This window comes from Dromiciops gliroides, chromosome 4 (assembly GCF_019393635.1).
Source record: "Dromiciops gliroides isolate mDroGli1 chromosome 4, mDroGli1.pri, whole genome shotgun sequence".
NCBI lineage: Eukaryota > Metazoa > Chordata > Mammalia > Microbiotheria > Microbiotheriidae > Dromiciops > Dromiciops gliroides.
This window is the reverse complement of record NC_057864.1, coordinates 319,096,108-319,118,757: the sequence shown is the minus strand read 5'-3', so window position 1 is coordinate 319,118,757 and position 22,650 is coordinate 319,096,108. Positions and strand designations below refer to the sequence as shown.

General features: G+C 34.1%; 1 protein-coding gene across 8 annotated transcripts in view; it reads left to right on the top strand.

The window, feature by feature from the left end:
• The window catches only part of EPHA7 (EPH receptor A7), a 219,322-nt gene that overhangs the window by 74,461 nt on the left and 122,211 nt on the right, over positions 1 to 22,650 (top strand). For 7 of the 8 annotated variants that reach the window (XM_044002118.1, XM_044002117.1, XM_044002116.1 and 4 more), the window contains exons 4-5: positions 2,534 to 2,689; positions 4,182 to 4,517. In XM_044002118.1, the coding sequence (XP_043858053.1) occupies positions 2,534 to 2,689; positions 4,182 to 4,517 (492 nt within the window). Of the gene's footprint in view, positions 1 to 2,533; positions 2,690 to 4,181; positions 4,518 to 6,073; positions 6,190 to 22,650 lie in introns of those variants that run through there. The other variant, XM_044002123.1, reaches the window with a different exon arrangement.

Here is a 22,650-nt window from a genome sequence, read left to right as displayed (position 1 = left end):
TGAAATCACAGATCTGGTCCAAAAGAATTACTATTATTAATTGATAAATGTTAAGTATCCAGGATGTCCTATATGTATATCTCAAGCACAAGATTACCCAGCTTTCTCCTAAAAGATAGCATATCTAAATGAGAGGGCAAAGGATTGTGTTTTACTTACCTTGATGCGTATAGTATGATTCATTTCAATTTGTGTGTACTTAATAAATTTTGCTAATAGAATTGACTCAATATTCTCCTCCCAGGATGCTAATTCTTTGAAAATTTAGTATCTCTTAAGAACATCAAGTTGAAGAATAAACCTTTTTAAATTTTATTTCAGAACTTTTTGAAGTCACATTAGTTGTAGTTTCTTTTTTATGGGGAGTTTTATTTATGATCTTACATTTTAAGATCTAATGATAATAGAGTTGTTCCACATAGCTAGGTGGAACAGTGGATAGAGAGCTTGGCCTGGAGTGAAGAAGATCTCAGTTCAAATCCAGCCTCAGACATTTCCTAGCTAGGTAACCCTGGGCAAGTCACTTAAATGCTGTCTGCTTCAATTTCTTCAAGTGTAAAATGGGGATAATGATATAGCATCTACCACCTAGCGCTGTTGTAAAGATCAAATGAAATCCTATTTGTAAAGCAATAGCCCAGTGCTTGGCACATAGTAGACACTTAAGAAAAGCTAAGTTATCTTCCTTTCCTTCCATACCCCTACAATAATATAATCAGTGAAAGGCAGTGATGAAGTTTTAAATAACTTATGATCTCTTCATGAGGTAAGAATCTATGTGGATCAAGAAATTAATATTTAATTGGCTAAGTCAACAAACTAACCTATGTTTCTACGGGCTTTAGATTGAGACACTTTGGCAGGATAGTTCAGCAGAAAATCAATAAGGTAGTAGAAAACTCCAAGAATTAGAGGGAGCACCTCAAGGTTTCAGACTCTTGTACCTGTATCAAGGTAGGTCAGGCCAGAGGGAGTGTTACACTCTGTCCTTTCCATTCTCCACCGTCTATATCATTGGAGAGATTGGACATAATACATTGATCCAGGAGAAGAAAGACTCTGAAGCACAAATGTAGATAAACATTGACCCAGACAGACACAGAACGATAGCCACTTGAGGAAGTAAACAACTTGTACACCAGAGAGGTATGCTAGTTATGGACTCAAGAAAGGAATTCCAGTAACCAGGACTTTAGTTTATACCCTTTGACCACACATATTCTCCACTGTCAGAGGCCATTCTCTAATGGACATATGTGTAATTGGAGGAGAATGTGCCTTAGACGACATTGGGGTGGATTTTTAAAAATCAATTCCTTTTTACTATATACCACCTTTGTAAATGTATTTTACTAATACCCTAATTGTCTGCTGACTGAAATGGGAAGCGTACCAATGGGGGCTTGTGAGTGACAATACTAGACACCTGGCTCATCCTCCAAGAACCCTGAGAGTAAATAAGCAGCCTACTTCTTGGGACCTGTCCACCAGTACAGGTGGGAGTTCAGGAAGCATCCCCACAAAGGGTACTAACTAAAAAAGATTTAAATGCATAAAACTGTCTAAAGGGGCATTGTGTTTATTCTGATTATCTGATTTAAGGGCAAATGGATTTGAATGAGGTAGAGCAATTAAAAAGGTTGAAACTTCATTAGGAGTTTCCTAAGGAATCCTGTATTCATGGGTGTTTCTGAGTGAGAATGTTTGCTGTGTTAGCATGGGTGCCCCCTTAGCCTTTATCTTCAAAGGTGAAAGAGGGTCATAATTTGTTGATAATTGATGACATCCCTTTGTTTCTAATGATGAAGCTAACTTCTATTCAAGTCTTTCTGTCAGGCTGGATAAGGATGAAGATAACTTAGTAGAAAACAGTCGAAATAGCATAACTTGACTTGATTAAAATGATAACATACTTTATTAAAATAAAATAAAATTTTAATGGGACACTGATGACATTTTCATACACACTTTAAAAGTTTTATTATATTAACCATCCTGAAAAGATTCCACCAAAATTTTCATTATGAGTGAAATTAAAATGTAAAAAAAATATAGCAAGACGCAAATATATATGTACTTGTGTATATTATATATATATATACCATATATATATTATACACACATACACATATGTGTGTATCTACACATATTCAGAGAGTGCTTATGTAGACCTGTAAAAGCAGTCATGTTTTTTGACATTGAGATCCAAAGCAGGTCTTCATGAGTAGCTTATATTCTATGTTCTTTCTTTAGGACCAAGACTCAGAGGTTTCCTAATACCAGCTGGTGATGCAGTGGCACTGCTTACTAGCTGCCTATGCAGTCGTGCTGCTTGTATGTCTGCATTTTGCTACTATTGCCATGAAATCGGGTTCCTGGCAAGCGTGGAAAAGAATAATTCAGCATAAAGGGCTTACTTTTCCATGAGTGCTTGCTTTTCATTGTGTTACACTTGTATTAAATGTTACTGAAATTAACAAATATTTTTTTCTTGCCCCTTTGTTTACCTTTTCATTATGTTTTTCTTCTCTAGCCTGTGGCCGTGGGTTCTACAAGTCTTCTTCCCAAGATCTTCAGTGTTCTAGATGTCCAACCCACAGTTTTTCTGACAAAGAAGGATCTTCAAGATGTGATTGTGAAGATGGGTATTACAGAGCTATTTCTGATCCACCATATGTTGCTTGCACAAGTGAGTGGACACAATCATGAAAAGAAAAATAAGGCTAATTGTTTAACCAGCCTGTGTTACTTATTGATAGTGTTTTCATTAAGATATAGAAAATAACTATAAAATAATTATATTTTAAATAATCTTGTAAGAAAAGGTAAAATTAGGCTAATAGGCAAAGAGTATGTAAAACCTGAAGTAATCTAGTATAGAGTTCCTACTGGCGTGATATAACCTTGTCCAAACCACTATTTCAAAGCAAAGCTTTAAAAGGCCTGTGATTTCATTACTCTAGATAATGTCTCTACCAATTTAGATTGCTACCCCTCCCAGACTTAATGGAGAGTCTTTTTGAATTGCTGTGGACTGAAGAGATTATCACCTGGTCTCCAGGCTTTTGGTGATAAGCCTCTACAAATTTAGATAAGGCAGTCAATTTCTGAGCCCATTTTGAGAAGCCTTTGCCTTTTAGCAGCACAATGGCAGCAGCAAGATGGGGCTGTAGATGGTGTGCAGTCTTGGAGTTAGAAAGTCATGAGTCTGACTGAATCCAGGCTCAGACACTTTTTTAGCTGTGTGACCCTAGACAAGTCACTTAACCTCAGCTTTAGCTTCCTCAGCTTTAAAATATAGATAATAGTAGCAGTACCTCATAGGATTTTAGGTGAGGATCAAGTGAGATAACATGTAAACCTAAAAGTGCTATAGAAATGCTAGCTGCTATTATTGTTGTGATGGTACTTATGGTTGCAGTTATTGTTTTCATTATTGAGACTTTCCAGAGCTTATGATCAAATTGTATATCTTTTTAGAACCCAGGGTTAACCAGGGTCATAGGACTTCAGTTGAGGGCTAAACCAATATGTTGGATAAATACTTAGTTGTATCTAGGGGAATCTAAGCAGGGTTTTTCAATAGGTTTTGCACATATATCTAACAGAATATATTACTAAAATGATAAACTGATGAGAAACTTGTATGGATTTGAAGTCTGATTAAAAAGTAATGGGTCCTGGATTAAAATTCCATCACCAAAAAGAGCAACCTAGAAAGACTGGTCCTTCAATTAATGAAATTTTGAGAGTCCAAAATCCAAAGCTGATCCCTAATAGTCCTACAAATCACATGAGAGCACACCTAGAATGAACAAATGCATTCTATGCTAACTGACTGAAAAGGGGAAGGGGGAATTAAAATAGCTACACAACTCAACTTTTGAAGTACATTAACTGATCTTTTTTGATTGCATGAAAGAAAAATAGCTAAAGTCAGTGGCAATAAATACAAGACAGTTGTTATCCTCTTTCAGTCTTTATATATTAAATGGAAAATGAAACTTCTTGCCAAGTGAATTTAAGGAGGGTTTCTTTTTTTTTTAATGAAGCTTCTGTAATAAATGTAATGAAATGTTTATGTGAAGGAAAGCATTTCAACCAGTTTGTTCTTCAGTAATTAAACCACTAGCTCACTGCCCTACATTGTTTATATATATTTTTTCTTTCTTTTTTCTAAGGACCTCCATCTGCACCACAGAACCTCATTTTCAACATCAACCAAACCACAGTGAGCTTGGAGTGGAGTCCTCCTGCTGACAATGGGGGAAGAAATGATGTCACCTACCGAGTTTTGTGTAAACGGTGCAGTTGGGAACAAGGTGAATGTGTACCCTGTGGGAGTAACATTGGGTACATGCCCCAGCAAACTGGATTAGCAGATAACTATGTCACTGTCATGGACTTGTTAGCCCATGCCAATTACACCTTTGAAGTGGAAGCTGTCAATGGAGTTTCAGACTTAAGCCGTTCCCAGAGGCTTTTTGCTGCTGTCAGTATCACCACTGGTCAAGCAGGTAGGTTTTTGTGATGGTCATGATTTATCATAAGAAGTATCTACATAATTTAGATGTTTCCTTTGAACAGTTAATCTTCTTTTAGTTATACATGGACTGGTTATTTTAGTGTGGTGATTATACAAGATTTTAAATTCTCTTTTTTTTTTCCTCCTGTTGCTTTTCTAGCCAATTCCTTTCTCATGATCATGTCTACCAAAGAATTTTCAGGGGAAATAAAAGTAAATGAAATTCAAACCAATTATTTCTTGATTTCAAGCAGTGCTGGTGAGCAGTTGAGTTGGAAAGGAAAATAGAGTTATTGACTACAATTAAGCTTGAGATATCTTTAATTAATTTATCTGCATTTTTAAAAAATTCTATATTATTCTACGTAATCAAGAGGTGGTTGTGTTTTCTTATTCAGTACGATCTAAGGAAGTTGCTAGCCATGATTATACCCCATAACAATTAATATGGTTCTCATTTGCCAGGTCTACACTGGCAAATTGATTCAGATGTTTAAATTCAGCATTTGCTTAGCTACCCACAGTGACAGGATTGGAACTTGGCAAAACCCCGAGATCAGTTGAGAAAGAAGTTGCACAGACACATGAATGTCATATTTGTGTCTTACTTTTTAAGGGTACAAAGTTGCTTTTCACCTTCTAACACATCATGGCTTTCTTTTCAGCTGCCGTTGTCTGTCATGTCTTGCAGTGGCAAGTATGCTTTGAAAAAGGTCAAACCAGAGAACAGGTGTTAGAAATTGGCCATTTTTCACCCATTTAGTAGGCCTATCACTTTTCAGGCTAGAAAACTGATTTGGACAAAGACTTCCTTAGGATTGACACATCATTATAAGCTTTCCTAAGTGTCCATAAATGATATACAATCACCTTAAAGGTGATATTGCTACATTAAGGAAATATCTAAAATAACTAATGTCATGGCAAGGTTCTGGCACCTTGACAGGTATATTCTCCATTTTAATGCTGATTTCAAGTAAACTGATTTTAATTGTCATTTAATCTCTAATTTGTCCAACCCTAGAAGCACTGGATGTAGCAGGCAACTTAATTTTTTTTTTTTAAATACTCTCCAGATACCCTGAAGATCCTGAGCTAAGACATATAATTTAGCTTAAAACAGGAACCACTGTGGATCTCTCCTGTTTGTTTTTAATTACTTTTGTCCAGTTTCTTCTGTTGTTACCACTCAAGTAAAATAGCTGGTAGTTTTACCTTCATTTTCTGAATCTGGTATTTCATTGTGTCTTTTTATTGTAACACCTAATGGCATTAAATGTAAATTAAAGAGTCCTTTAACATGCAGGCAAGATTACAAAAGGTCATAATAGTATATTAATTCAAAATTACACAGGCACATTTACTTCTCAAATAGAAAGTGTATTTAAAAGGCAATGAAGTTACATTGATTTATTTTACTCATCTGAAAAAAATTACATTGTCAAAGGGAGGGAAAGGCTTACATTATTTTGCATTTAAATAGGCAGTAAAATGTAGTTTTAATGCAAAGTTTCTCTCTCTTTTTTTTTTTCCTGATGGAAAATTTAGAACATTTCTGTCACCATTATACAACTGGAAGCACCAAGCTATAGTAGGAAGTGCCTTGGCCTTGAAGTCAGAGAACCTGACTTCTAATCCTAGCTCTGCTACTGACTACCTGTGTGAGCTTGGATAAGTCACTGAACATTTCTGAGCCTCGCCTGTGAAAGGGGAATAATGTTAACCATACTACCTATATCACATGATTATTTGAGGAAAATATGCTGTAAATTTATATTGCTACATAGATTCGAGCTCCTATTGTTAGCACTTGTTTATTATCTCTCTTTTCACTCATATTTTACCTTTAAAATTTGGGAATTATATAAACATCTGAGTCCAAGTTCAGAGTCTCCTTGGCAATCTTCCTTAATCTTTGAAATTCTCATCAATAGTTATTAAAATATAAAATAACTCCTACAATGTGATATATTAGTCAATGGCAATATTAATTTCAATCTTAGCAACTTGCCTTTCTTTGAGTAATTCCTTTATTCTTACAGGGAAAGGTTCCTCTTTTTTGAAACCACTTTTATTTTATTTCTTAGAAAGGCTGCTTTAAGTGAAATGTTTGTGAGTTTATGAGAGGAATGCAATCTTGTGCAAATGATTAAAAGATTATGTTTATATCTGGAATTTCCTTTCCTTTAAAATTTCAGGTTTGGATCTTAAACAAATGAGGCAGGTGCTTCAGTTTCAGTTTATTTCTCATACCTCTTCAGAGGGTTAACATTCTTCGAGAGCAAAATCCTTTGACTAAAAAGCAAAGAGAAATACAGAAATAAGGAAAGAAATGGTTGTATGTTGAGAAATGAGTAGTGTCTGGTTTCTCCCTTCTTGCCTGGGTAGTGGAAGTTATGGAAAGAAAACAGGAACTGGAAAATATCACTGTGTTCATTTGTTATTACTTGTTTCCCTCACCTTTTTCCTCCTCAGTGTCCCTAAATTGGATCCAAAACATTGTGGCAAAAACATGAAAGACGCAACCAAATGCTTATGTGAAACTTTGATTTATTCATGCAAAAATGTGTTGAGGTTTATACCAAATGTCTTAAGGATATGTAGAAAGTGCTCCAAAAAGTTAGTACTTTACATCCTGTTTAATCTCGAAGAAACAAAAAGAATCTTGTAGCTAAATGATTATCTCACAGGTGCGGCTATGTTATGTCTGAACAAGGGACATTGTCCTCTAATGAATTTAAATTTTATACTAGGACAGGGGTTCTTAATCTTTTTTTTGTATCATGGGCCTTTTTGACAATCTGGAAAACATCTAGTGTTTATGGGGTGCTTTAAGGTTTCCAAAGAGCTTTGTGTATTAGCTCATTTGATCCTCACAGTAACCCCATGGGGTAAGTGCTGTTATTGTCCCCATTTTATAAATGAGGAAATAGGCTGAGAGAGGTTAAGTGATTGTGCCTAGGGTGAGTTTCTGAGACAGGATTTGAACTCAGGTCTTCATGACTCCCAATGCAGCACTTGTGCCTACTATTCCACTTGGCTATGATGTTTTTAAATGGATAAAAATAAAATACAGAGTTACTAACCAGTTGTATTAAAATAGTTATCAAAATATTTTTAATTGATTCTTGGACTCCCTGAAATCTGTTCATGGACTCCTTTTATCCTAAATTAAGAACCTCTAATTGTTTTAGGGTTTCTTGCTGATAATTATAAGAATTGTAAATGCTATGAAAAGAAGATGAAGGAGACCAATGATCCCTTATGGTTTGGTTAGACATTTCTATACTTACAGATGCCAAAGGAATCCTACTTGGGTTAGACTTCTTAAATCAGTAAATTAGCAAGTATTCAATGAGTATCTGCTCCATACCCACTGCTTTTATTGCTTTTGCAAAGTACGTGTTAATCTATTTATTTATTTACTTATGGAACTCATCATATGGATCTAGAGAATTTTAGATATCTCTAGATAGCTATATATGAACATCAAAATTAGCCATATTCCTATCCTACAGGAAGACAACACAGATATAGATTTAGATATATACATAGATATGACATGAATCCCATTATCCAAACAGTATATATTTTCGGAGACAAAGTACTAGCAATCTCCCTAAATTCTTCATTCAGTCCAAATTTGTAAATAATACATCCATTAACTCAATAAGTTAATTATAAAAACGCTTATTAAACACTTTTTGCGTGCCAACCACTGTGTTAAATGCTAGTGATACAAAGAAAAAGGAAAAATAATCTCAATTTAGAAACCAAGATCTCCTTCAGCAGAGGGAGATAAAGAGATATTGCCCAACAAAAGACCATACACATGTTATTGTTTGATATTAATAGTCAAATTAATTCATTTTTAGCAACTATTTATAAAGTACATTATGGTAGCAGCTGTGTGAAATATAGACAGTAAAAACACCTTAGGGCTTAGTTGCAAAATGCAAGTCCATTTTATATATATATATATATATATATATATATAAAATCACTTAGTTTCAAAATCTAATTATATATATATATTACATATGTACTTGGATTTTGAAACTAACCTGAGTATACCTACAATTAAAGTTTTATGGAAAGATATGGAAAAGAATCTCATAGGAGAGTTACATAGTGAGGTATTGCAATATGCAAAGGTGAAAGCCACTAATAACAATGGTCCCATGGAGCCAAAATAATAATAATTGTTTGTTTGTTTTCAGTTGTGTCCGACTTTTTGTGCCCCATTTGGGGTTTTTGTTGTTGTTGCTGGCAAAGACATTGAAGTGGTTTGCCATTTCCTTCTCCAACTCATTTTATAAATGAGGAAACTGAGGCAAACAGGGTTAAGTAACTTGTTCAAAGCTCCACATTTAGTAAGTGTCTGAGGCCAGATTAGAATTTAGGAAGAGGAGCCTTCCTGACGCCAAGCCTGGAACTCTATGCACTGTACCACCTAGCCACCCATATGTACATATACATATATGTATACTTAGAGATGTGATGAACAATATTGGTTGAGAGTTTCTTCATCTTAGAGTTCTCTAGACTAATAAAATCACAGGTCCAGACCCAAATCCTAAAAATCCTGTACTATTACTGCTACTACTGCTGCTGCTGCTGCTACTTCTGCTGCTACTACTCTTCCTCCTTCTAATAATAATCATATTTATATAGACCTTTAAAATTTTCAAAGCACTTTATATCTCATCTTACCCACATAACAACTCTGTAGGGTAGGTTTTACAATTATCTCTATCTCATAAACTAGGAAAACAAGGTTGAGATAGAATGTCATTTGCCCAAAGTCACATAAGTGGTAAAGGCCTGAGGCTATATTTCAACCAAGGTCTCCTAGACTCTTAAGAACAGTGTCAGTTACCCTGTACAACATAAGACCCCAAAGATATAGAGATGGGGCTATCTATTTCCAACCCCGTTATTTTATAGATGGAGTAATGGAGGCCCAGTATAGTTAAATAATTGTTCCCTTCTCACAGATGTAGTAAGCAGGCATTTGTATCTAAGTCCTCTGACTTGAGAGAAACTTTAAAATATTAAGGTCCTTGATGACACTAAGAATGTCCTAGTATGTTAGGTTAAGAAGAATGCAGGATTTTGCTAGACCTAAAAGGAATGGCGTAAGTAGTTGGAGGGGAGGGGTGAGAAGGAAGTGTTGGTACAAAATCCAGCGTGTTCAGGGAACATTGAGTAGACTAGCTTGTCTGGGGAAGGCTTTTCATTAAGAGTGTTATTGAAAAATAAAAACTGGCTGAAGTGGTTAGAGGCCAATTGTGAAAGACAGTTTATGCTAATATGGAAAGTTGGACGTCATTTCTTAGGCAAAGGGAAATCATGTGATATTTTTTGTACAGAACAGCAATGTAACTGGGCAAAGTATGTCTTATTTGTATATATTGACCATGATGCTTGGTATTGTGACTTGTTCATATGTTCAAAAAATATTTATTGATTTAATGATAAAATTTGTGTTTTAGGAAGATTATTCTGACACTGTACAGAAAAAGACAATTTCTTTAATGTGAGAATCTCTTAGAGGTGTTATCATCTAACAGTGTAAATATAGAGAATTCTCCATATTGTGTCATATAGCAACTCAAAAAAGAACTACTTTAAATATTAAGTATATTTGTAAGATAAATTTGAAATGCTATGTTCTTCAGCCAAGGTATAAAAATTACCATGTAGGGATTTGTGGATCAACAAATTACATTGAGTATATAGTATGTTTTTCTGTCACATGAGGACCTTGGAATAAATGTTGGAAATTGGATAGAGTGCTTCCTATAATTCTTATTCTTTGGGCAGTATTACCTAAAATTGATTCTAATCATGGGAGAACACTGTATGTCAGTATTGCTAGATTGGGCTACATTTATATTTCAGGCTACCATTTTACCATCTTTCTCAAAGTTTTAAGATGGCAGCTGTGTTTATTAATTTGAATAATATTCCAGGTGTTTCCCAATACCTTAAACAGATTAGTCTGCCAAAATAAGCATTTGCTTTAGCTTTTCTTTTACTCTGATTTAAATTTATAGAATGTTCTCAATGAGTTAAAACCTCAAGACACATGCATGACATGTAAATATATGAATATATCATATTCATAGGTATACACATGTAAATACATAAATGTGTTCATAATATACCTATGTTGTGTATTTATCCAAATGAGAAAGTTTCTTTGAAGATTCATATCTATATATACTTTTTCACTGAGTTAATTGCAAAAATAAATGGTTCAGTTATACGACACTTTTTTATCAATGTATTAGTCTTGGTCAACATTCTTCTTTAAATAAGTCAGAAACATTAAAAGCAATAATATATCTTCAAATAAAATTAGTAATTTATTTTAAATAACTTTGCATATTTTATTGTATATTTTGGAAGCCTGCTCTATACTTAAACACAAAGTTGAGGGATTTATTTCCGTTTAGGAAAGAAGTTCACTGATTTGTTAAACCTAGAAGGAATGGAGTAAGTAGTTGGAGAGCAGGGGTGAGAAGGAGGTGGTGGTGATGATGTGATTTGAGACAAAGAGAGGGCAGAATCCAGAGGGTGTTCAGGAAACATTGAAAGAGAAGTTGTGAATTGATATATCACATGTAGGGGAAATACTATTTGTATAGGCCCAAATTAACAATGTAAGGGGTATTTTGTATTTCATTCTGTATTTGTAGCATCTTCCACATACTGCAATACTTTTTGATGGAAAGTAATTATTATGTTATGGTGTGTTAAGGGAAAAGGTCAGAATTTCATTCCATTTTTAATCTGGTTCCCTGGAAATAAATAATGAAAAATGGGATTACCTGGTTATACTATCTTAATCACAGGTAATTCAGCAATATCTTATATATTTTAAATATCTTTACAATGGAAGTCAAGTCAGCATGCATTTAATAAATGTCTGTGATATGCTGAAAAACTTTGCTAAGTGCTAGGGAAATGATGAAAGCTCAAAAAAAAAAGTCCTGCTTGCAAGGAGCTCACAGTCTAATGAAGAAGACAACGTAAACAAATATGTACAAACTGTATGCATGCATGCATGTATGTATATATGTATAAACACAGCATAAATCTGAGATAACCTGAGGGCAGCCTATAAAGTTAAGAAGGATTAGGAAGGATTAGAATGTTGGCCATGGACAAAGGAAAACTTGCCTTCATATCTTGAGTCACATGCTTACTAGCTTCATGATACTGGATAATCCTCACTATGCCTCAATTTATTCATCTGTAAAGGAATAATAATAGCATCAGCTCCACCCCCTAGTTGTGGAGATCTCCACATTTATTAGATAACCTGAAAAACACTTTGCAAATCTTAGAGTTCTGTATACATGCCAGTTATTGTCATTATCATCATCATAATTAGAATAAAAAATTCATATATTTGAAAAATATTTGAAAGAAAGGTTGCAAAAAAAGGAAAAAAAGAAAAAGTGATCCTAATTTAGCCTCAATTAGTTACATACTCATTAAAATGGACATTCATTTCCACCTTCTAGTTAGCTGAAATTTTCAGAGTTGGGAGAGAACTTAATAGCCATTGAGTTCAAATTGTACTTCAACCAGAATTCTCTATATAATATACTGAAAAGCAGTCCTCTTTCCTTTGCTTTAAGACTTCTGGCGAGAGTAAACTCTCAAGGCAATCCATTCCATGTAATGGATGGTGTTAGATGGTAAGAGGATTTTTCTTTTCCTTTAAGTCTCATAGTTTCACAGTATGCCTATAAGATTGCTATGAGTGACCAGACTGTGCAACACTCACTCATCCAATATTTTTTTAAAGCATTATTGTTGCAGAAACAGACCACTTTAGAGCTTTGTCTAGAGGGGATGAGAGTTATACTGTATCTCACAGTAAGCTAAACTAGTGGTAGTTATTTCTTAAGATGTTTGTGTACACTCTAGGCTATGTGTAATGGAACTTTAATAAAAACACCTTTCAGTCAGAAAGTTGAAGCACATAATTAGATTTTTTTTTAACCTCATGGTGAAAGTGAGGGATACTGTGCTGAAAAAGCTAGCAAACAACCTTTCAGTCAACAAGCCCTTAATTGTTATCCAGCATTCAGGATTAGTATTAAGATAGTAAATGTTGATTATTTTATTCTTTGCTTCATTGGTGATGAATTGAAGCAGATTTGATTCAGACAAGCAATCTGGTGGAATGATGCAGAGCCATCTACAAAAACATCTGTACTAATCCAGCAATGCAGTAAATTATAGCTACAAGCAAAAGACATTGATCCAAGAGGATCATTAACCGCTTTAACCAACTGATCCAAGTAATGGGGTAAATGAGAGAACACTATCAGGATCTTGTTTTTCAGATCTGTCAATTACAACCATAAAGGCAAGATTGCTATTTGTTTCAATTTCAATTATTTTATGACTTATTTCATTGTACTCTTGTGGGAAAACCAACACAGATCAATTAAGTTGTTTAAAAAAAACAGGGCTGGGGATACCCAGCAATCCTGCACTCCATTTACCAAGAGGTCAGTCACGAAGGGAGAGATAATTGCTGCAAGCCAGCAAAATTAATCGAGGATGAGCCAGAAAGGATGATATATGTTCTGTGACAAAGTATGTGGCAGAGATGTACGCACAAACCTGTAGCTGTAGCCTTGTTTAAGACAAGGACAAGAGAAGGAGATTTGTGAAAAACAATTAGCATAGTTTCAGAGTGAGCTCTTCTTAATTATCCATTGCATGTCGACATCAGATAATTAGTGTCCCAATTTTTAATAATATTTGGTCATTAACTTCAGTGTATGAAAGATGCCAAATTGTGAGCCTAGTTTGTACATGACAGCACTGCCAGCACAGGAGAGCACAAGACTTAATCTAGTAGAATTCCCCTTTGTCTTGATGAAGGTAGTGACTGAGAGAACTATTGCATATTTCATCAAAATGTTGTAACTTTGTTAAATGAGATACCTGGAGTCCTAGTGATTAAAAAGTTATTGACCAGGGCAGCTAGGTGGCGCAGTGGATAGAGCACTGGCCCTGGATTCAGGAAGACTTGAGTTCAAATGTGACCTCAGACACTTGACACTTACTAACTGTGTGACTCTGGGCAAGTCACTTAACCCTCATTGCCCTGCCCCCCAAAAAAGTTATCAACCAATTGGTAAACATCTATTAAGCACCTACTGTATACCAGGCACTGTGCTTAAATGCAATATGGTATATGTTTATGGTATTTGTTTTCAAAGATATGGTATTTATTTATCTTAGTATCTTTCTGTTACATATCAAAAGACTTTTCCCTCAGCTCTGGTCAGTGATCTCACAAATATTATCACTCTTGGAGAAAAAAAAAAGCAAACTAACTTACAATTTTATGTAGCTATGCATGTCATCTTTGTATATAAAACATAGTGCATTGATAATATCTTTGGCAATTTGCAATAAGATAAATAATAATAAGTATAATTGAGCCTTCACATAGGTAAATATTTTGTAGTGTTTGTGACTTATTATGAAATCACAGTAATTTGTCACAGAATATAAATGAGCACCAAACACATAAAGCCAGTGTTCTTGTTGTTCACTCATTTCAATCATGGCGAACCTTTTGTGACCCCATTTGGGGTCTTCTTTTCAAAGATACTGGAGTAGTTTTCCATGTCTTTCTCTAGTTCATTTCACAGATGAGGAAACTGAGGCAAACAGAGTTAAGTGACTTGCCCCCAGTCACATAACTTGTAAGTGTGGGAGACTGGATTTGAACTCAGTTCCTCAGCTGCCCTACATAAAGCCAGTACTCTCTAATACATTCTAATTTTATGACTAACAATTATTTCCTAGTTAGCTAATTTATCTCCCTTTACCCTTTAAGAAATAAGAAATAAAAACAATAAATATCCTTAGCTTATACCTTGCTTATAAAAATAGAGTATGTGAAAATTCTTTATTAACTCAAAACAGAAATATGGAGGGTAGTGGTAGTGATTATTCACTTTACAAAATGATTCACCATGAAATTACTTTAAATATTAAGCTCTGTGTACATTAAAATTTGAATTGGTTTATAAAAATTCAATTTACAGTTACGTTTCATAAAAAAAATCACATGTAACTCAATAATAAATCCTTAAAGTTTCTATTATGTTCTTTTTCCTTTCAAACTTTAGTCTTTCTGCTTTTGAAAACTAAATCCTTCCCTTTCTGTTTTTGTATTTATTTCTGTTTCTCTTTTGAAGCTTTCTCCAACAGGGGAAGAATATGTCTTTTTGCTTAGATGTTCCCATTCCACTTCCTGTAGGACTTTCAGGGGATGCCTTCACTACCCTGCCCCAACACCCTCTGCAACAAAGAGCAATGATCCCTAACTCTAATTTAACGTTTGTGCCTATGTCTTTTAGTTTGTCCTTCATTTTTGAAGAGGACTAATGACATCACGATGTTCGGGTAAAATAGTGAATGATGGGTAGGTGATGTCTTGAGTTGGCTGTGAATACACAGAAATGTTAGAAATAGGCAATCATTTATTACTTGGCCAAGTAGAATTTAGAAGAATTAGGGCAGGGTTTTCACCCTTCCCTAATACAAAGCTCCCTGAAAAGAAGAAGAAAAACTCAAACAAAATAATAAAACACAAGTAGAATGCCTGAGGGCAGATATGTGTTTGTTCATGTGTTTATATTTTCATCTATCCAGGATCTTTTGATCTCTGTGGACCTTCACACCATTAACCATATACATGTTCACCTCTCCACTAACCATCTTTTGAACTCTGTGGACTTTCATACCATTTACAATAGATATGTTTACTAATCTGACTACCCAGCTTCTTTAGAACTCTGTGGATGGTCCTTCTTACAATTTTAGTTCTATCAGTGAAATAGGAAGCAGGTCTGATGTTCCCTCTATTATACTTGTGGCAGAGAACGTACTAGTACTCAGGTCACTGGACTTAGTTCAAGATTCTCTGACAGTACTTTTCTCCTCACTGGCATACAGAGAAAGCAATGGAATAGAGTCTGGTTGGTTCAGGAGGAGTGACTACTACTACTACTGCTACACATAGAGAGAGCAAGTTGTGACATCTATTTCCTTTTTTCTCTCTGAACTATTTTCAGTTACTCTGAGGAAATTTAGCCACAATTGAACTGGGAAAAAGGAAGCCGATTTCTCTTTTGTAGATGATTTAATAAACATGAAAGCTATGAATGAGCTGCAAGGGTTTGATCTCTTCAAAATCACTAAAAATGATAGTTATTTGGTATCTCAGTGGCAGACTGAAGAAGAATGGATAAAAAGTGAAATGAGACAATTTGCAAAGAATCTGGGACATATTTCATCTCATTTTACTTCACATACTTTGTGGGAGACACATAATACTGACAAAGATTATATTTGATAAACACATTACATTACAAAAAAATTATCAGTCTCATCATAGGTATCTGAATACAGGAAGCAACAAAAATTGCATTTGAATCCTGGCAAAAAATAGGAATTGTCCGTGTTACAAGAACACAACTTTAAGGATTTGACTAAAAAATTCTATATACCTATAGAGTTATATGTGTTCAATTTCTGCTACATTTTTTAAGAGATGAGATAATTTATTGAATTTTATTGGGAATTATAATTTTCTACCAGTTAGGTTAGCACCTCTAATCTAAAGATTGTTGTTTCCTTTTATAAATTGTAAGGTTTTTAATACATTTTTACAGAAATATTAAAAAAGCTAAAAAGGAATTCCATCTCTTAGATGTTTAAAAACTCTCTGGTGAAGCTATTTTTATAATCATTTGGTATTTTTCTGTTTATTTTGAGGAGTATTAACCTCTCTAAACTCAAAAGGAACTTGCCTCCACTGAGAAAGTACATATTCAATGGAACGTTTTGTCCTTAACACTCAAAAGTATATATTATGATTCTTTGGGCTTACATATTTAAGTTCCTTAATTAACATGATGCCGCCATGGGGCATGTTAATTCTGTTTACTTATACTACTTTCCCCCCTTTACTATTTTAGCACATAGAATTTTAAGCTGCTCCTGTTATACAGTTACAATCCCACATAGTTCCTTAGCCTTTCTATACTTCCTCAATTAATAGTTATATTCTAATGGAAAATGGAATAATGTTAAAAATTTTAAGTGACTTGTCAAAATTCCTTCTTTTAGGGAATAATTTATTAGGTGAATCTGGCCAACTCTAATATGTATGAAAAAAGGATTGATAGGTATCTAAATATGTATAAATATATTTTCATAAGTATCAATAAATTTAAAAAGTGCAAGATAGTAAGACAATATTCAGTGTTTCATTGTACATTGATTTGCATCTTTAACTTTTATATTACTATAATTATGGGATTTCACAAATCCACTGAAGTAATTTTCGGAGTTTTAGTGGTTTATCATAAGGACATGAAGTCCTTGACTAGTCTATTTTTAGAGAGGCACAGGAAAATCTGAAAAGAGTAGAATTTTTGTTCATCTGACTCAAAGAACTTTGATCCAGTATGCCATGGACTCTGTATAATAATTGTCATTTGAATTTAAATTTATGGTTTTTAAAAAAATACAGGTTTTTAGATCATTTGCCACTACTGTAGCCAACTTAAAAATGAATATTCTTTTTTGAAAGAAGTCATATTTGCATTTTTACAATGAATGGATCCATATGTTCAGCACTTGCCATAGAGTACAATTTCCCATCCTCTCTGCTACTTTGAATTAAGAGAATTCACTTATAGTACTATTTATATTGAATTTTGGTTCTTAATTTTAAAAGTGAATCATATCCTTATCAAAATGAAATATATGCCCAAATTTGTAGTGTGTACCTGACATAACTCCATAATTATAAAGGACAGTTGTAATCTATATGATCTGTGAAAATACTGGATATAGATTTTGAATTCTTCATAAATGATCAAAGGTAGTCTCATCACTGACCAAAGGTTGGGCTTCTTTGTTATAAAGGAACCTCACTTGTCTATTTTCTCTTTTTAATTTTTTTCTTGATAGAAAACAAGATTACTACCTAGCATCATACTGATAAAATAACCCACTTGTTTAAAAGACAGCAGTCATTGAATACTTCTTTTTAATGTTCAGTCCCTCATCTGTAAAATGAACTGGAGAGGGAAATGGCAAACCACTCCAGTATCTTTGCCAGGAAAACCCCAAATGGGGGTCACAAGAAGTTGGACACGACTGAAAAAGGACTGAAAAGAATCTTGTGCTATACATTACATTGGTAAACATTTCAAATATTAGAATTAGGTACATAAGTACTGGTAATGTGAGTTTTATATATTATCTCTATCCCAGGGGTTCTGCTTGAGAATAGCATTTTGTTTAGTACGTTACATTTTATAGAGACTATATCTTAACTATCCATCTCTCTTCTCACTCTACTCCAAATTTACAGATTTGTGGCATGCTGCAAAGGAGTTTTTAAAATACTTTAGCCCTGCCATATTATTTTAAGGGACAGAGGAAGTGAGATTCTGAATCTTTCAAAGTTTCATAGTATAATAATCAGCAAATTTTAATTTAAATGAACTATACTAGATATTTAGATAAATCTTGTAACTTCTAGGACTGGCATAGATTTCATGTCATCATACTTTTGAACATGCAGACCAGAGGGAGCAGCTGCAGTTTAATAAAATAGATCTTTGCTACGGGGATAGAATGGAATACTGAACATAAAGAAATCTTTTGAAGGAGCAAAAATTGACTTCTTATTACTTTTAAAACCAACATTTCAGTGAAATGGATTAGCCTATATCCTGGTTTAATGCAATATTTCCAAAACAGAAAAATATTTTCAAAAAAAGTAGATGAAAAATTTTGAAAGCAATATTTAGGACATTCAGTCTAAAGCTGGAAGAGACCTTATATGTTATCTTGTCCAAACTCTTCCTTTTAAAGCTTAGGAAACTAAAGCCCAGGAACTTATTTTCCCAAGGTCAACAGAACTTTAAGTCGCAGAGACTGTTTTGAACTAAGATTCTATGAATGCAAATCCTACATTATTTCCATTCAGCCACATTTTTTCTCATGCTTTAATATTGTTTGCTACTTTTGGTTTTTGTTTTTGCTTTTGTTTTTGTTTTTTGCTGAGGCAGTTGGGGTTAAGTGACTTGCCTAGGGTTACACAGCTAGTAAGTGTTAAGTGTCTGAGTCCGGATTTGAACTCAGGTCCTCCTGACTCCAGGGCCGGTGCTTTATCCACTGCGCCACCTAGTTGCCCCTGTTTGCTACTTTTAATGATAATTGTTCTTCTACTCAAGTTTAGGCTTAGGTGAGAACCTGGAAATTTTACAAATAGCAGAAGTCAAGGAAAAAGCAATATGACTTCTAAAACCACAGAGAAGTTTTTTTTTTAATAATAATCTTTCTCTTAACCTCTTCTCCATCTCACCTTTTTAAGTAATATGATAAAGTGATGAGATTCCATGGGAAAATTACACATTCAATTTATCTCATACCTTACTGGTAAATGTCCAATATAATTATAGCTTTTCTTTCTTCCTCCAAATTTCTTAAACTTCTGTCCTTCTCTCTTCAGTCTATCACCAAATGTAGTGTCATACAAATAAGTGCTTAATGAATATTTTAAAATTTAATTAACCTGAAATGAGTCTGCCACTTCTGTGTACCTGCAGCATTCATCCATTTCCCTCACTCCCAAAGCATGGAGAGATAAGCAATAAACAGTCTTGAGAATCAATACTTGGCGTAAAACATTGTGTAGGAACTTGGAATTTAAAAATATATACTTGGTGAAGTGTGTTCCATTATATGTTGACTTCTGAATGGGCACATTTAATCTCAGTTTTAAAAATCTAATCTATTTCATTTAACTTCACTTGGTGGAGCATGACATTTCCCTCACCATGGGAAAATTGTGAAGTCTTTTTTTTTGTGTTTGTTTTTGTTTTTTATCTAGTCATTTAGCATTTATACATATTCCTCCTGTTATTTTTCTCAATCTTGTTATCTTTAATTTCACTAAAAAAGTTAATTCTAATAAATACAGAAAGCAGCAATGCTATTTAAACAAATTAGAGATTAACTGCCTTTATATTTGATTTCAAGAACATTTACTCTAGAAGAAGAAAAACATTAAATACAGGTGTTACATTTGAAAAGATGCTAACTCCTCTTCTTTAAGCTGCTGTCTGGTGTCTTTGATGTTTCATTATTTTCTCAGAGCCAGGGATGAAATGGATGAATGCATCTTAATTACAGTGTCCTAGTGACTAAATTTCGGACCATTTTTCTGGACAAGCCCTGGGTAATCTGACAAATCAAAATCGTTTTGCTTTGTAGTTGGCTGGGATTAAGTTACCAGCTGGAACATGCAGGGAACAGTAAAAAGTAATGTCTCTTGTTAAACTGTGTCAGGTGTTTACAATGCTTGTGTTTTTTATTTTAATCAGTAACTTTTAGAAAAGATCTACACATTGGTAAACCTCTGACAGATGTGTTTTATACACTTGTGATTTATAACACCATCTCACAACCACACACACACACACACACTTCAAACATTAAAGGGCAAGTTTAACACCTAGAAAAGACTGTATTTGATTTTTGCATTATGACTTTTTTTTGGTAACCTACACTTTTTTTGTAAACTGAATTTGAAAATATTTTGAATCTGATTTTGTCCTTTGAAAATATAGATGTAGATCTGTCTATCCCATCTATTGATGAACTTAACAAAAATTCACATATTTGAATTAGAATATATAGCATTAATGGTGAGTCCAATCAGTTTGTAAGGTACAAGCTTAAATCATTTCACACATTTCAGTCCTAAATTAGATTCTAGCTTAGTTTAATTTTAAAGTTAAATTTGAAAATCTTCTTGACTCAGATTTGAAAAACTGAACGTTGGTAGTGGCTTGGAATCAATAACTTGAGGGCTTTCTCTTTCCAAATTTTGATCAGCTCTAGAAATAATTTAAAGGTCAATTTTTAAAGGCAATAGAATCCAGAATTCCTTGAAGATTTTTAGTAGTTAGCTATATCTTGGTTCCTAATTAAGATTTTATTTTCCGTATTATTTTTAAGAAAACAACGGAAACAAACTATTTTATTTTTCTTTGAAAAAATACTTTATTTTAATTGTTGGTTACTCTTTCTTCGGGTTGCTTATGCTAGTGACCTGATTGACAAAGTATGATAGTGTTCTGTACTGTTTTGGGGCCTTAAAGATAAGAAAGGTATTCTATGTACTCATACAAGCTACTGAAGAGAAAGATGTATTCATTTGTTAAGCCAGGCAAATGTGTGACTAGTGAGGCCCATTTGTTCCAATAACTCCCTCTTAATCAGATAGCAAATCTAACAGGGATCTATCTTTGCTTGGGTAGCTTTTGTCTGCTGAAAGGTGTGTAATAAAGAGAACTCAACATAGTGATTAGGATTAGTGTCCCTCTGGGTACCTGGAATTACCCCACTGTTGTTATAAAACCCTCTGTCTTTTACTTTTATTGTTTTTAGACTGTAAATAAATGTATTGACAGTAAAGAATTAATGACAACCACAGGAAGACTTTATTTAATAGTAATGCTGTGAGATACTTCTTGTGCCATTCGATTTACCTAATTTATAACCCTGTTTGATTACACCAGCATGCCTTTCATCTACAAGAATTACACCCTGGAGACTAGTCAACTTATTAATTCATCACTTGCCTTCTTTTATGGTTGCAGTCCCCATTAAAGGCATAAAAGTAGAGTGATATCCTAATCTGAAAGCTGCCAGCCAACTGGTTCCACTCTAGCTGACCTTTTGTTTCCAGCCTCAATCCTGATAGCTTTCTATTGGTTTCTGTTTCTAGCAGGTTGCATTACAAGCGGTCCTTTTGTCTTATCATACTGTGATGCGGATAAGACAGGAGAACTGAATTCAACAGCTGCAGTCACTGAGTTCTCTAAAGAGGAAGGACCTGCCTCAAGTTAACCTGTAGCATTTTTTAAAATGCCTTTTGATTTATCTGTCACCTGATCCATCAGCAATGAATAATTTTCATGGAAGGTGCACTTTAATTACATTCCCATTTGACTTGCATTATCATGCCCTATCTAGGTAATTAATCTCACCAAGTATCCAATTTCGGCCTTTATTGCTGGCAGGCAGGCCTCCTGAATTATGTGTGCTTGAATGGGTATTGGGGCTGTGTTACCAGACAGACACTGAAACAAATCTGAGGCTTTCCAAATCCTTAAAATGTGACCCAGAAATCTCTTAGTTAAACCCTAGAGTTTGAGTATATTAGTCATCTTGACCCAGTCTTTAACAGTCTCTGGAGGTTTAAAGAATATTGCAATCAGGGGAAAAATGATAAATAAAATTAAAATGGTATGAATTTTGCTTCAGTTCTTTGGATGTAGTCAGCTCACACCATGCCTAAGCATGATTAAAATATTTGTGTGCACATGTGTTTGGGGACAAGAAGGAGAAGGAATATGTACATGTATGTACAGGCATAGTCACAACCACTCAAGAAGTTTATTAGAATAGAGATAGGGACTGAACATGTAATTTCTTTGATATAAGAAACTATGAGGTGAAGAAACTCATATTATCAACGTAGGTCAGCGCCTTCTCTTCAATTTATATTCTTAGAGAGTGACTTTCTCATGGTCACACTTAAATGCTAGTCATACCTCTGAAACATACTAAGTCTTCCTGGCTTTGAGGCCAGCTCTTGTTGCCCATTCAACTCTTCCTCTCACGTGTATATCATTCATGATGAAAAGGCATGGCAAAGTGGTTTGGGTCAGGAGATATCACCCTAATGTAATCACAGATTCAATAAATGATATCATTTCCAAAATCTATAGTTTGAGTTTCTTTTACTTGCAGTTATATTTTATAATATATGGATCCCACACAAATATACTTAGAATATAGAATGAGAAGTAAGGAAAAATATTAAAGTCTATATTTGCTCTGAAGATGATTTTAAAATGATTTGCCATACTATTTGGAAAAAATAGAAAGATGTATATGTGTGTATATTTGAATGTGTGTAATATATCTTTGAGTGTGTGTGTGTGTGTGTGAGAGAGAGAGAGAGAGAGAGAGAATATGAATGA